Source organism: Triplophysa dalaica, chromosome 4 (genome assembly GCF_015846415.1).
Source record: "Triplophysa dalaica isolate WHDGS20190420 chromosome 4, ASM1584641v1, whole genome shotgun sequence".
Classification (NCBI taxonomy): domain Eukaryota; kingdom Metazoa; phylum Chordata; class Actinopteri; order Cypriniformes; family Nemacheilidae; genus Triplophysa; species Triplophysa dalaica.
The window spans coordinates 4,112,078-4,126,415 of NC_079545.1; the positions used below are offsets into that span (position 1 = coordinate 4,112,078).

Sequence of the window (14,338 nt, forward strand, 5' to 3'; positions counted from 1 at the left end):
ATTCCTTCACCATAGCAGGAATGTTTGTAACAGTATTTACAACATTAAATACGCTACGGAGTGCGCAACAAACCTAGAATGTCTCTTTAATCTCATACAAAGCAAATATCAGTTTTTTTACAGTTGTTCATCACATCCAAACTGGCTGTTGTGTACTCATCCAAAACTTGTGCTGATATGTAATTAAAAAAACACAACTTGTAACATTTTGTTAGAAAGCTTTTTATTCGGCATGTTAGAGGAGCAGATCACCCCCCAAAAATGTACTTCATGTAGTTATTCTGAATCTATAGTGTGCTGTCATTTTTCTTTAAAAAACAAAAGTAAAAATACCATAAGTTTCATAAAGTCTGCAGTATATGACTTGTGCAAATATTCCTAGTCTCCTGAAGCTGTGGTGAATTTATTTGAATAATTAGTGTTTTACAAGTTATTTACCATCTATTCCCGCTTTCACATGCAGGTTTAAAACAAGATGGGGAAGAGTAAATATTTTTGACTGAAGATTTTCCAATCACGATTGTCGGGTAAAATTCGAACGAAGGATCCAGAGGAAAGCCATGATCTGTACAAACATTGTTGATTTAAGATTGTCAATTTACCTTATAGAATGCACAGAAACATCTCATCTCATTCACTGACAATTAACAATAATGCACCTTTGGGCAAAGAAAAATTACCTAAAATGGTGAAAATAAAAAACTAAAACTAAAATGTTTCCTCTCCCTCACAATATGCTGATTTGATCAGCGGTCGTTAGTTCCCTACAGCAAATCAACCTAAATAGAACTTTACATTTTTTGTACAATGGTTATCGATTGTATTTTTATATAAGAAATTATATATTTTTAAATAGGTAGCATATGGTAAATAAAACTTTTTTCCAGTGTTTTATAAGAATGCATAGTTAATAAAAGCAACAGTACATCGAGACTGTTAAAAATCCAAGACAATTCAACTAAAAATGTAAAAACAGAAAAGTAGTGGCACGATACAATCGAAGGACAAACTGTTGTGTATCCATAATGTTGTGGTGCTGTACCATCACCCAGCAGGGGCGGAGTCTATTTCCCCCCCTCTTACTGTAACAGTATGTTTGAGTCACTCAGAGGACGGTTTCTCTGAAGACTCCTATAAGGCTGTGTGGACGTTCCTGTTCCACGCGGCGGGATCCTGCCCGAGAGCCCGTCCTGGAGTTTGTTCGGGAATAAGGGGCCGGCCTGCGTTCCGGCACGTCCTGAAGTTCCGCCCAAGTGAAGGAGCTGAGGTCACCACAGCTGCGCAGGTGGAGGATGCCCGGACGCTTACGCAGGGGCAGCGTGTTGGAGACGGGCTCTATCTGCACGTGTCTGCTGTGGGTGGGTTGCACCGGTGCTGTCACTGAAACAGTGATGGCCTGCAGATGATAACAAAACAGAACTTAGCTCATGTTTTATTTATAACATATGTACTCTATTCACTTTCATGGTACTGTAAAGAACTTCATGGACATTTTGTTTTCTTTGCAAGTGTCTTGAAACACCATGAGGATGACAGAACTATCATTTTGGTGAACTGTCCCTCTAACAAGCTCATCTGTTGATGAAAGTCACTTGCCTGGTCAATGAAGCTGGCACATCGGACAGCCTCATCCATGTGTTCCTCATCGGAGCGCAGAACGGTTTTAATGCTATTGACCAGCTCCTGTACCTCAGGAGTTAAGCTGCAGGCAGATTGCTCCAAAAACCGTGCCACCAGAAGTTTTGTGTCTTTATAGCTCTTGTAGTCGACCATGGAATTAGGGCGGGGCTTCCGTTTGCCACGCTCCCGTCGTAGCGTAACCGTTCCTGTCACTGATCCAGGAGCTGGAACCGGGCCTAACTCTGTCTGTGTAGCTGCCTCACAACTTATTACTGAAATGGAAAAAAAAAACTCAGCACTGTATCTTAAAGTTATTTAAAGGGATAATTCGCACAAAAAAATAGTCATCAGTCAATCAAAGATATGTGGAGAAGTCTGCTTTTGTGTCCATTCAATGGAAGTCAATGGGGGCCAATTTTGTTTGTTTGCCAACAGTTTTCAAAATATCTTCTTTTATGTAATTTTTCTTGACTATATACCTTTTGGGGAAACTTTCCTCTTAAAAGTGCACTTTTTCCAAACTTTTGAACCTGATGTAGGGCTGTTCAACAATTAATCGCATCCAGAATAAAACTTTGCGTTTACATAATAATGTATGTCAGTGCAGTGTGCATATTGATTTTGTATTTAGAAACACATACTGTACATATACGCATATATGTATATATATATTCATTTCAATTAAATATAAGAAGATTTATTCATTTTTATATATTTTTTACATGTATGTGTTTAGAAATACAAAAGTAATATGCACAGTACACAGGATACGTACATTATGTCAACAGAAACTATTATTCCGGATGCGATTAATCACGATTAGCCCAAACCCAAAAGAACTGCATTGTTTTTTAAATATGTCTACAATGATGTTATGATGTTATGTGATGTTATGAAGCTCTGCAGATCTCAGAAAAGCACGCCCATGCGTGATTATGAGAGAGGAAGCCCTATATTTAAAAAGCTCTTAATTTAACTGCTGACAGACAAAGTCTCTCTAGATTTACTGCTAGAAGTGTCAAACCGGCCCTCTCTGTTCTCGGTTTCATTTTATCTGAAGTGAGAAGCGACCTTCCTCCCGAGAAGCCAAAATTCCCATTCTAATTATAAAGGAATCGTGTCAGTGTTCGCTTGTCCTTTCATGGCATTGTGGCAATCCGAATATTTCAGTCTATGTGGACTACATAGCACATGTCTTTGCATTACCCTTGGCAGTGAGGTCCAGCAGGACAGGGTCACTGTTGGACCTGCGGTGGCGAGTTCTTTGAGGTCTTCTGGATGGGGAAACTGCAGTGTGAGGCTGTCTGGACTCTGATGGTGGGGTGGAGCTCAGTATGGCCGTCTGATGGCACCTGTCTAAATAAAACAGGCAGACAAATTAAATAAAATGCATACTAACTGTATATGAATCATACATACTAACTGTAAATAATCGGGATACATCGCATTCAGAAAATAAATTTGTGTTCACATAATATATGTATGTGCACTGTGCATATTAGTTTCTTACTCATAAAACAATACACATACATCCATAAATTTAAGAAAAGTCTAAAAATGAATAAGCATTTATATACAATTTAAATTATTAGTAAATATAAATAATAACATGTATGTGTATGTGTTTATAAATACAAAATAAATGCACACAGTACAGACATACAGTATTTAAAGGGATAGTTCAGCAAAAAACTCCAATTTGCCATTTATTTACTCACCCTCAGGCCATCCGAGATGTAGGTGACATTTTTTCTTGAGTAGAACCATAAAGAAGTTTGCTTTATATAATGGGAGTCTATGAGGTCCACCTGTCTAAGAGTTCGTAAAGCACATAATTCCAAAAAGCGGCTCCTGGTGACAAGTTGACGTTTCGTGAAGCGAACCGTTTGAATTTTCATAAAACTGAACGTCATTTTTAACAATATTAGCCTCTGCACACAATCGCAATCTCCTTCTTGTAGTATTTGGTGGCAGATGGCATACCAGCGTCTGGTGCGTTTAGGGCCACCTGCAGAAAGGGAGTGTTGAGGCTGTACAGTATGGCTAATATTATAAAAAATGATTCAAATTTATGAAAATATCGAGCGGGTAACTTCAAGAAACGTCAACACGTTGCCAGGAGCCGCTTTTTGGAATTATGTGCTTTAGGAACTCTTAGACAGGTAGACCCCATATACTCCCCTTATATGAGGCAGAGAGGGCTGCAGATTTACCAAACAATCTTCTTTATGGTGCTACTCAAGAAAAAATATCACCTTCATCTCGGATGGCGTGAGGGTGAGTAAATAAACAGCAATTTGGAGTTTTTTGCTGAACTATCCCTTTTATGTAAACACAAACGTTTATTATGGATGTGATTAATCGAGATTAAGTGTTTGACAGCCCTAATACTAAGCCAAGACAATACACCTTTTACTTGAGCAGAACTATTTCAATTATTGCCACGATTCTTTACTCTCTATCGCCATCTCTGTTAAAAACACAAAATTGCTGGTTATTTTCGTACTTTTCTTTACATGGGTGAAAAATCAAATGATGTCACACAGACATCTGGCATGAAAGTGTACCCAACTTGTGAATGTCCAATTTTAAGTAATAGTTCACCAAAAAATACCATCATCATTTACTCGCCCTCTTGTCATTTTAAACCTGTTTGACGTTCTTCTGCAAAAGATATTTTGAAGAATGTTGGTATTAAACAACCTTTGTACCCATTGACTTTTCATTAGTCTTAAAGTCAATGGGTACCAACGGTGAGTAAATGATGAAAAAAATTCCTTATTGACTGAACTATCCATTTAATTCTAGGCATTAAAGCAAAATAAAAAGTGATCTATTGTACGTAATACGTTAGTTTGCTACATACATCTTTTGGCCTTGACAAATATTTTGTCGGCTACCAAGCTGAAACGGCTATGAACAGATGAGGGAAACATTGTAGTCTGTGAAACGCAAAACATATTTTAATGTGTTAAAGTATACAGACTATAAAAAGACAAATCCCTCATTGGTGTACACACGAGACGATGAACCCTCGAACCCATGCCACCAAAATAAAACATCTTTTAATATACAGATGACATAACTATGGATGGATACTCTGACACGCCTGTAACGGGGCTTGAGTTTATTTATAAGAGGCCAGTCAACTGCTTTTATAGGATGTGTCAAGTGAAAGTTTCATCGTTTCATTTCAGAACTTCTTCAGAAGGTTTTATATTCATAAAAGTGAATACAATGCTGTTTCCCTGACAACAGTTATTTTTAGCAGACTTTATGTTGGAGTATTTTAACTGATATTATACACAACTATAAAAGAAGGAATACATCCTTTTCATACCATCAGTGGGTGTAACTGTTTCTGTGGCCTGTGTGAGAACCTCCGTCAGGTCAGACATTTGCACCTCAGCCTGCTGGACCTGATAGAAATACAGAGAGTCAGTTGGCATGCGGAGACCTTATCTGACTGAGCTGCAGGCAATGTAAGCAGCAGAACGTCATGCTTGTTAGACAGGGACAAAAGTCAAGCATGTTCACTGAAGCTCAGCAAGGTCAAATTCTAAATTAATCTCCAGCTGCAACCTAAAGTGACGCTGAGAAGTCAATGAGTTGAGTTCTTGTTGCATAGAATAGAGCGTCAACAACCAATGACACAAAGTTGAGAAAAGGCTTAATATACGCAAATGAGCATTAGTGTGATGTGCAGACCATGCAAATAGAAAGAGGAGGAAATAAAAATCGGAGCTAGTTTGATATAATTTATTTATTTTATTTATAATGTGAACACTTTCCCCTGCTAAATGTCAATTTAGTCAAAACACAATGGGGGCAAAAGTGATGTACGGGGGCATATTTGTACAGTTTTAGCTTTAAATGTCCCCTCAGGTTCAATTATATTATCAAAATATGAGATATATGGATACAAATTGGAAAAAACACTAAAGCTTTCAAGTACGTATATGGACAAAATTATTTGGCAAAATCAAACTCTGGGAATATGTTTCTTATTCTAATATACAAAAAATGCATAGAAAAAAAAAACATTGACAATAATTTTATTTGATATTAATATTTGTTGATCCTTTTATGTGTTAATATTTTTGTAGGCATTCTCTAGAGCCTTGGAGAGGCTTTGGAAAGCTACAGTTTACACGCCAATCACACCAATGAAACATTTAAAATAATAAATTTGTAAATAAAATTTACATATTCTTTTTTCATAAAATATTACAATAAAGAGCAAAGATGTCAACTGTCCAAAGTTATACATCACTTGTTATACATCTTGTTCCAATAGTTATGATCTGTTGTGCGGTCAACCAATAATGTTACAGCAACAGGTATGGCTATAGGCGATTTGAGCAGCAACAACATAAACAAAACGTTATGTGGCCCAAATTTAACTTCCTGTAAACCTCCAAAAAGAATCAATAACTGTTGAGTAGTTAATTTACAGTGAAAGTTCATCCCAAAATCAAGTTTGTGTGTTTTTTACTCACCCACATGACATTAAACATGTTTAGAGACCTCCCGGTATCTTCGGAGCACAAATAAAGATATTTAGGTCAGTTTATGGTGAGCGTTCACGAGAGCACTTTGACGCATTCGCTTTTGGTGAGGGTAGAAGCACAACTCTGTGGAAATCTTTCGGATGTTACCTAAATATCTTTATTTGTGCTCCGAAGACGCCGGGAGGTCTCAAAACATGTTTAACGTCATGTGGGTGACTTAAAAAAAAACCCACAAATTTGATTTTTGGATGAACTTACCCTTTAATACTAAAAATATATACTAAAATATTAATATGAACTAGATTAATAATACTATAAATTAAATATAATATAAAAAAAATTAATTAAATAAATGTAAAACAAAAATTGTTATTATAACCAAACACCGGAAGTTAACTTCAGACAAGTCGCGTGCATCCGATCTATACAGATGAGGCCAACAGCACAGAAACCTGGTGACCACCAGTGATGAAATCACTCTTAGTGTAAATGGGATGTAAATGGAATCTTAAATGTATTCTTTATACCTTCAGTACAGAGATAAAAGCATCATAAAAGCAAATGGAACATGATGACATATTTTTTCTCATACCTGTGTTGCTGGCTGTGATGCAACAGCTTCATAAGGTGGAGGAGGTTCCAGTGGACAGAAGACCTCCACACCTTTAATCCTGGCGCCATATATATGAGGAAGAGGAATCGTGCAGTCACCAAACATCCTGCCAAAACACATACGTTTACCCTATTAGTTACCCATGAGAAAACACAACTACAGTAAATACCAACTGATAATAGTTAGATCCATTAAAGCAGATCAAAACATCTCATAAAAGGGGTTCAAAATAATTAAATGATATTTATGGTTCCCACAAGCTTTTCAGAAAAACTTCAGTCCTGTTTTTGGTTGCCAAAACATTTTGGTTGCCTGCCAAACCTGAAACCAGCCTCCCACATACCGCATCTAATAAATGCTACCGCATATTTCTTTAAAAGAGATCCAGACAAAGCTCATTTGTTTCTGTAAAACGCTCAATCTTTAAGCAAGATATGGATCAGGTGAGGATAAATACGTGGTAAATATAATGTTATGACAATATCATGGAATGATTTTTCAAGAAAGAAAGATTATACTGTATAAATGTTAACACAGCAAGCAGTAGAAAAGAAAATGGATGGAAGAAGACCTCAGATATATTGGCTTAAATCCTGCAACAAAGATTGGGCAACAATTGATTCAGATCTTGTCCAGCTATTAGCAGGCCAAAAAGGAGATGTCGGAAGAAAACTGGAGAAGATGGGGGAGACCATCTACACCTATGAGGTGGAGAGATTTGGAATAAAAAGCAAGAACCCAAGGCCGGCCTAAATCCAGGAAACAAAAAGAGATTGACAGAGTTGTGAGAGAAAGGAGTTGACTGAGAAACAGAGGAAGAAGGCCACAGAAGAGAAAAGGAAGGGCTTAGAGGCACTACAAGGCGATTTAAAAAGTCGCCAAGCCTTGATGCAAAGAGCAGAGAGCTTGAGAAAGCAACATGAGAAAAAGGAATGAACCAGGACCACTTTCTACAAAGATCCTTACAAGTTCGTCAGTAGCATCTTTAGCGAGGAGAAAACTGGGACCCTCAAAGTATCTATAACAGATCTTGAGGAACACCTACGGAGAACGTATTTCGACAATCTGAGGCATGAGCCAATCTCCGTTCCAGAGGACATGCCACCAATTCAGGTACCAGAACACCAGATGGACACAAGGCCCCCTTAGTGGAGCGAAGGTGAGAGTGCAGTAAAATGGGCAAGATCAGCTTCCTCTCCTGGACTCAACGGTATACCATACAGGCTCTACAAGGCTATCTAACCCCCTGGAGTGTTGAGGTATCTTTGGAGATTAGTGGCTGTGGCATGGAAAAAGCAGGTGATACCAAAGGTCTGGAGAAGGGCAGGAGGCATAGTGAGCCCCAAGGAGTAAAACTCATTAACTATTGACCAGTTTTGCCAAATTTGCCTCTTGAATGTGGAAGGTAAGCTTTTTTTTTGCCGTTGTGGCCAATAGATCCTCAACATCTCTAAAGAGTTACAACTTCATCGACACTTCAGTGCAGAAGGCAGGCATAGGGGGGGGTTCTCCGGATGTTTGGAACATGCTTACATCATCTGGCACTAGTTCCAAATGGCAAAAAAGGAGAAGAAAGACATGCGCGTGTATGTTTTTTAGATCTTACCAATGCCTTTCGATCAGTGCCACACATTTTGGACAGCCTTTCACTTCTTCCACATTCAAGAGCCGGTAACCAAGCTGAAATAAAGAATCTCCGTTATGCCAACTTGGCAGCGGAGGCTGAAGATTGGGGCTGGACAGCGAAACTGTTCCCAGTGGAAATGGGCTGCAGGGGCTTTGTGGGGACAGGCCCAAAGGACGATAGTCAAAGAACTTGCCTCTGTTGCTGAGTGAAGCAGAAATGGCTGTGGTTGAATATCGGGATACTGAGCATGCATTAACGGTGCTGGTGGGGCTAGAATAGCCTTACCCAACATGTTGGTGCGTACAGTTGCATTGAGGTGTGATGCCACTGAGCTATCAGCAAAGCAAGTATTGATGAGGCTGTAGCCGCTAATCTGGATGAGCTAATTTACACAGGAAGTGGGGTTCAGAAGACATGTCCAGTGGAGGATAATCAAGAACTGGCCAGAAAGAAGAAGCCACTGGCTGATCAATCTGCGGTGAGCATCCCTTGGCTGAGGGTGTCTTGTGATAAAGGGCCGAAACACCCAATGATGCTGAGGTGCACAACTGACAGTGTTGCATTGTCGGGAACCATACAAAGGCATTATCAGCAGCACCTCAACAAAGGCATCCTTCACCCAGGATAATGGATGTGATGAAAGTGGGATCGGACACACATCTCATGAGATGTCTCTCTGATAATAGCAAGAAAAGCTAAGTATAAATATTCTATTTATTTCTATAATCATATTTCCCAAATACAGAGGATGCCTTCCCGACGAACCCAGTGAAACCTCCTTCCCTCTATTCATATTCTTGACTGCTCCCCCTTTCATGCATACGGCATGGGAAATGTCCTATTGGGCAATTAAACTGTGCTGAATAGTGGGATTATAACACCTAGTACTGTTAAGCGAATCTAAAAAAATGTTACCTTAAGGTAACAATTCTGTCATGATTTATTCATGTTCATGTCAAAACTTATTATAGGACTTTCTTCCATGGGAAAAACAAGATATTTTGCGAAATTTCTCAGTGTTTTTTTTTCCATACAATAAAAGTCAATGGGGTCCAATTGACTTCAATAGATTACCAATGTTCTTCAAAAAATTAGGGTTGGGAATGATATGAGTGAGTAAATTATGAAATACTTTTCAGTCTAGAGTGAACTATTTTTTGTGAGGCCACAGAATTTTTTTGTTTATGTTAAGCAATATTTAATACTATAACTTTGCTAGAGGATCAAAGCACCTGCCAAACGCATAAATGTTAACAGTAGCACATTATTTTGCTTTAATAACTAATTATTTTAGGCTACATGACAAAATATTTTAACAGTGTGGAAGACGGAGAGGTTTGGTGTTTTTGATACCTGCGGGCCAGGCGTGGGGTGTAGGAGTAAAAGGTGGAGAAGTAAGAGGGTGGGGGCGCAGGGGCAACAAACTCATCAGGGTCTGGTAGACGAGTGTGCTCCTCAACTTCTTCTGGAACCGGCCTGGCCTCTTCCTACCAAAGACGACCAATCACAGCAATGTTAGCACACACCAGAGCAGACAGCCATGAGTCCGTCTTAAAATGACCTAGTACATCAAGCTCCAAGGTTTGGGAAAAAAATCTGATTCCCTTAGGATGTGACCAAGATGTCAAGATGTACATGACACATTTTTTACTGTGTGACATGTTTCCTCACCATGCAGGGTCGTCTTGTTGAGAAGATCTGGAGATATCTGAGCGCCGCAGCAACCAAACACACAGCTGTAGCGAGAGCATTGAGCGCACACAACGCAAAGAGGACTTTCTGAAAGAGAAAATTGTGTGATGTCTGAGGATGAGAAGCAAAATGATTTCAGCCTTTTTAAACTCATAGGTTAGATTTTGGACCACAGACACACACCTTGAGCAGGATTCTCATTGTGCCACACGCATGGCCCGCATAGATCTTTACCAATTTCTCCTCTTGGCACTCGGTGCTTGGGGTCTCTGAACAGCAGTAACAAAGGTCGCCCTGCTCACTCTGAAACACAAATGCTCTTTCGTTTGGTGCTTTTTATCATTAAATAAATATGTTCCCTTATTTCCTCTGCAAAACAAAACAGAAGGATGTCTGAGGAACGTTGTAACCAAACGAAATTGGACCCAATAGACTTCTGTTGTGTTTCACACAAAATCAGAGACAATTCTCAAATATCTTATTTTGTGTTCCACAGAAGAAAGACTCCTATAATGACAATGTGCAATAAACCCTCCACCATTGCAAGCAATATAAAGATTTAAGGTTGCTTAGACATTTTCATGAGATTTGAAGTTGATGAAAGATCATTCTTTCACATTCTGAAAATATACTGAATAAAAATGCATTCATGGCCTCTTTTCTTTCTAATTTTCACTTGCAAGTGGACCAGTTTCTCACCAGCTGGCAGTTGATGGTACTGGAGACCAGCTGAGCTCCCTGACAACAGAGAATGAACCCCGCCAGGTTTAGCAGAATACAGACCACTGACAGCAATACAAACAGGTTCACCTGTATGAGGGGTATAGACAAACCTTAATAACACTCAGTAAACATATTATTTGTGCTTCACTCATTAGAAAGGTCAAAACAACTTTTATTTGAATGGCAAAAGGACTTTTATTTAAATGGCAGAAGGGAGACCAATATGCAGCAAAATTGGGATCAAAATCTTCCGTTTTATGTTCAATCAATTCTGAAGGGGCGTTTATCCTAATGTAATAAAACAATTTGTATGAGATTGGCAAGACACACATACCAGCAGAAGCATCGGCCGTTTCCATGTGGTCAACCCTATGATGCCAGAGAGAATAACCTGCAGACAGCAAACACAGAGCATTAAGCAAAAAAACAAACAGACAGATTAACAGATATGAGCCTATTGTTACCCAGAAGATGCTAAACAATTTCACAAAGTCCTTAAATACTTTTAAATCCAGTAATCTTGCTGACTGACTCATTCAAATACCACTGTGCATACTTGGCTCTCTTGCATTTCCCGTAACTCTGCCACTTCCTGTCCATTACACAAAATGCTGTGGAGAGCCACTGCAGTATAAGTTCTAGTTTGGCTCATTCTTTTCAGAGGTACTAGCAAACAGAAGGCTGTAAGTATATTAAAACAGAATTTACAAACAGCTTCTAAAGATAGAAACTAGTGTTAACTGCATCCTATTGTCCTCCTGAAAACCAGTTCTTGCAAAGAGACACATCAGATCTTGGTAACCAGTGGGTGGATATATAATATGGCAGCTAACACAAATTATAATTATTATGCCCTTTATTCTTAAACAATACCTAAGATAAACAGTTTAAGGGATTGAATGTACGGTTGTTCAACCTGTTTTTTCTGCAAATTGTAATTTGTGCTATAGAAATAAACTTGCTATTGAGCTTTCCTGTAGCTCAGTGGTAAGAGCATTGCGTTAACAATGCAAGGTTGTGGGTTCGATCCCAGGGGATTGCAAATACCTATGTAAAGTGTATAGGATAAAGCAATATAAGTCACTTTGGATAAAAGCGTCTCCCAAATGCCTAAAATGTAAATGTAACGCTATTGGTTATTTTTTGTTTTGTTTTGGCACATCCATTTTTGTCTAGGACTAGCCTCAGGCCTTGTCTGTGAAACAGGGCCTAAATCACCCAGAACATCTCAAAAACCACCAAGCAATGCCATAGCGACCACCCAGAACATCCTAGAAAGTTTAAGATTTTGTCCACACTGGATGTGGCGCGATGCAACATGACACACCCATTAAGAAAAATACGTTTGTTGTATCTCGTCAAGCTGCTCACTTCTGATATTGACGGGGTGTAAAAGTGTAGTGACCACCTGTAACACCCTATAAACCACCTAGCAATCCCATTCAACCACCTCTAACACCCAACGCCATAGTGATCACCCAGAACACCCTAGAAACCACCTATAGCAACGCCACAGCGATCATGCAGAACGCCTGAAATGAATTCTACATATAATCACAAATTTTGAGTCTCGCACTCAAGTTTATCACAAACTTAAGTAATTGGAAAGAATTATCTCCTTATCCACATTATCCATAGCAATTTATTATGCATTAACGCTATGCATTTTATCAGTATGACCCTGTGCATGTAACCCAAAATGTTACCTAAACCTGAACCCAAATCAACGTAATATGGGATATTATTTACTGCTTTAAAAAACGTGGACATGTAATTTTAAAGGTGTAAATTATTATTATCAATTGTCATCTGTTGATCCCCATTTACTAGCTGTTGATCAAACATTTGCAACTTATTAACAGACCTATGATCTGATCATGTTGCATTTTGGTCATTTAAATACAGACTACAGTGAAATCAGACAAGGACAAATGCATGCCACGTTAAAAAAAATGTGCAGACCATAATAAACTTCTCAACTGTTACTTGCATGTAAATACAGAGCGGGTCAATAAATAACCATTCGAGTCGCATGGTGACATATTAAGTTACGCTTCGATGCGATCTGACTATTTCTGTACGCGCGTGTAATGTGCGGTTCGAGGCGTAAAGTAAAAACTGTCACGATTAATCAACCAGCAATATAATACTCACTGAAGATCCGGCCCAGAATGGACAAGAGTTTCTGATCGGGGGTGAATTGCTAAGGGACAGAGCCCCGAAAGAGAGCGCCACCATGGAGCAGCCGAGCACCAGCTGGACCAAGCCGAGTGAGAGTAGCGGGCGAGCCGGCAGCAGCGCTGGGATGAGCCGCGTCTGAGTTCCAGACATGCGGGAAGGAAGAGCAGTCGCGCACCGGTTGCGACTTCTGTTTGTGAAATGATGGGCCAAAGCGGCCCCCGACAAACGACAACAAGATCCGGGCAACACTACGGGCAGAGACATTGGAGCCAAACAACAACACGCGTTAAACAAGCACAGCGCCGTTCCCTCATTATACTCTGTTATCTTTGAACGCTAAGATCATTTCTTTACACACGGTGTTCGCTGCCTCTTCCATGTTCGCGAGGTAGTTGAGGTTGGTTTTTAAATAACTAGTCTCTATGACTTGCTTGATGCTGCTCGGATTTAGTTTCACATGTTTTTCTTTTTTTTGGACCTAGTGAGGGGCGGGGGAGGGGGGTGCGTGCGTGCGTGCGTGCGTGCGTGAGTGGGAATAGGCAACTCACGCCCGTGCTTCTGCTCCTTCTAAACTGTAACGTAATCTAGCGAATTTATGGTGAACTTTGTTTAGTATTATTATTGAATAATTATATAATATATTAAATAATGTTGAATGGCGCTTAGACGTCAGTTTTGGCCACATTTACACAGAGAAAATTTTGCAAAATATTGGAGCAAGCGCAAAATTACTATTAGCTTGATTGTACATACTTCACCGTTATAATGTGCGTTATAAGTAAACGCAAACTACGCCCCTTATCCGAAAACGCTACCCCGCGTCCACGATTCACGTCTCAGCCTCGATTTCATTGGTCGACTACGTCACAGCGCTGATTGACCATACATGAACCCTTTTCACCCTTTACAGTAAACCAAGTTTATTCAAATAATAAAATATCAGAAAGTGTTACATTATATCAAATGAATTCAAAATGTGTAATTTGTAAAGATGTCTTTATCACAGCCAGAACAATTATATCGCACGTCCTTAACACCGCGTCTACAACGGACGCGACCGGCGCGACAGGACAAAAGACATTAGAACCCATTAAAATAAATGCGGTGCGGCGTCCGTTGAAGACACGGTGGCTTTTTTATTTTAACATTTATATAACATAGGCTATTGCGGTATTGTCCAACAGGTTTGACTTGGTAGCCAGCCAGAGTAAATAAAGAAACCACAACGACAAAAAACACAAATAAATAAATATGATTCGGTTTAATTGTCTATTTTGCATTTGCAGATAAAAGTGATTGCAGATTTTTGTCGCATTTATACACGTAAGATGTCTAAACTTCTCAGGTAATTACGTGACAGAGTTGACCAAT

General features: G+C 39.3%; 1 protein-coding gene across 1 annotated transcript; it reads right to left on the reverse strand.

Annotated features, from left to right (window-relative positions):
- Nucleotides 1–82: 82 nt before the first annotated feature.
- fam189a2 (family with sequence similarity 189 member A2) lies at nt 83–13,447 on the reverse strand. Its single transcript, XM_056745479.1, has 11 exons — nt 12,941–13,447; nt 11,121–11,177; nt 10,763–10,873; nt 10,247–10,366; nt 10,043–10,150; nt 9,725–9,858; nt 6,724–6,850; nt 4,961–5,039; nt 2,827–2,976; nt 1,597–1,892; nt 83–1,396 (listed from the first exon to the last, which is right to left on the reverse strand). The coding sequence occupies exons 1-11, from the start codon at nt 13,229–13,231 to the stop codon at nt 1,106–1,108; spliced, it is 1,764 nt and encodes a 587-aa protein (XP_056601457.1). The 5' UTR covers nt 13,232–13,447; the 3' UTR covers nt 83–1,105.
- Nucleotides 13,448–14,338: the final 891 nt, after the last annotated feature.

Coding starts and splice junctions, on each gene's coding strand:
- fam189a2 (XM_056745479.1), bottom strand. CDS start 13,231: ATGTCTCTGCCCGTAGTGTTGCCCGGATCTTGTTGTCGTTTGTCGGGG. Junction 9,859..10,042: donor CAACAAGACGACCCTGCATG/GTGAGGAAACAT, acceptor CGTCTTTGGTAG/GAAGAGGCCAGGCCGGTTCC. Junction 1,893..2,826: donor GCTGGACCTCACTGCCAAGG/GTAATGCAAAGA, acceptor TTTCCATTTCAG/TAATAAGTTGTGAGGCAGCT.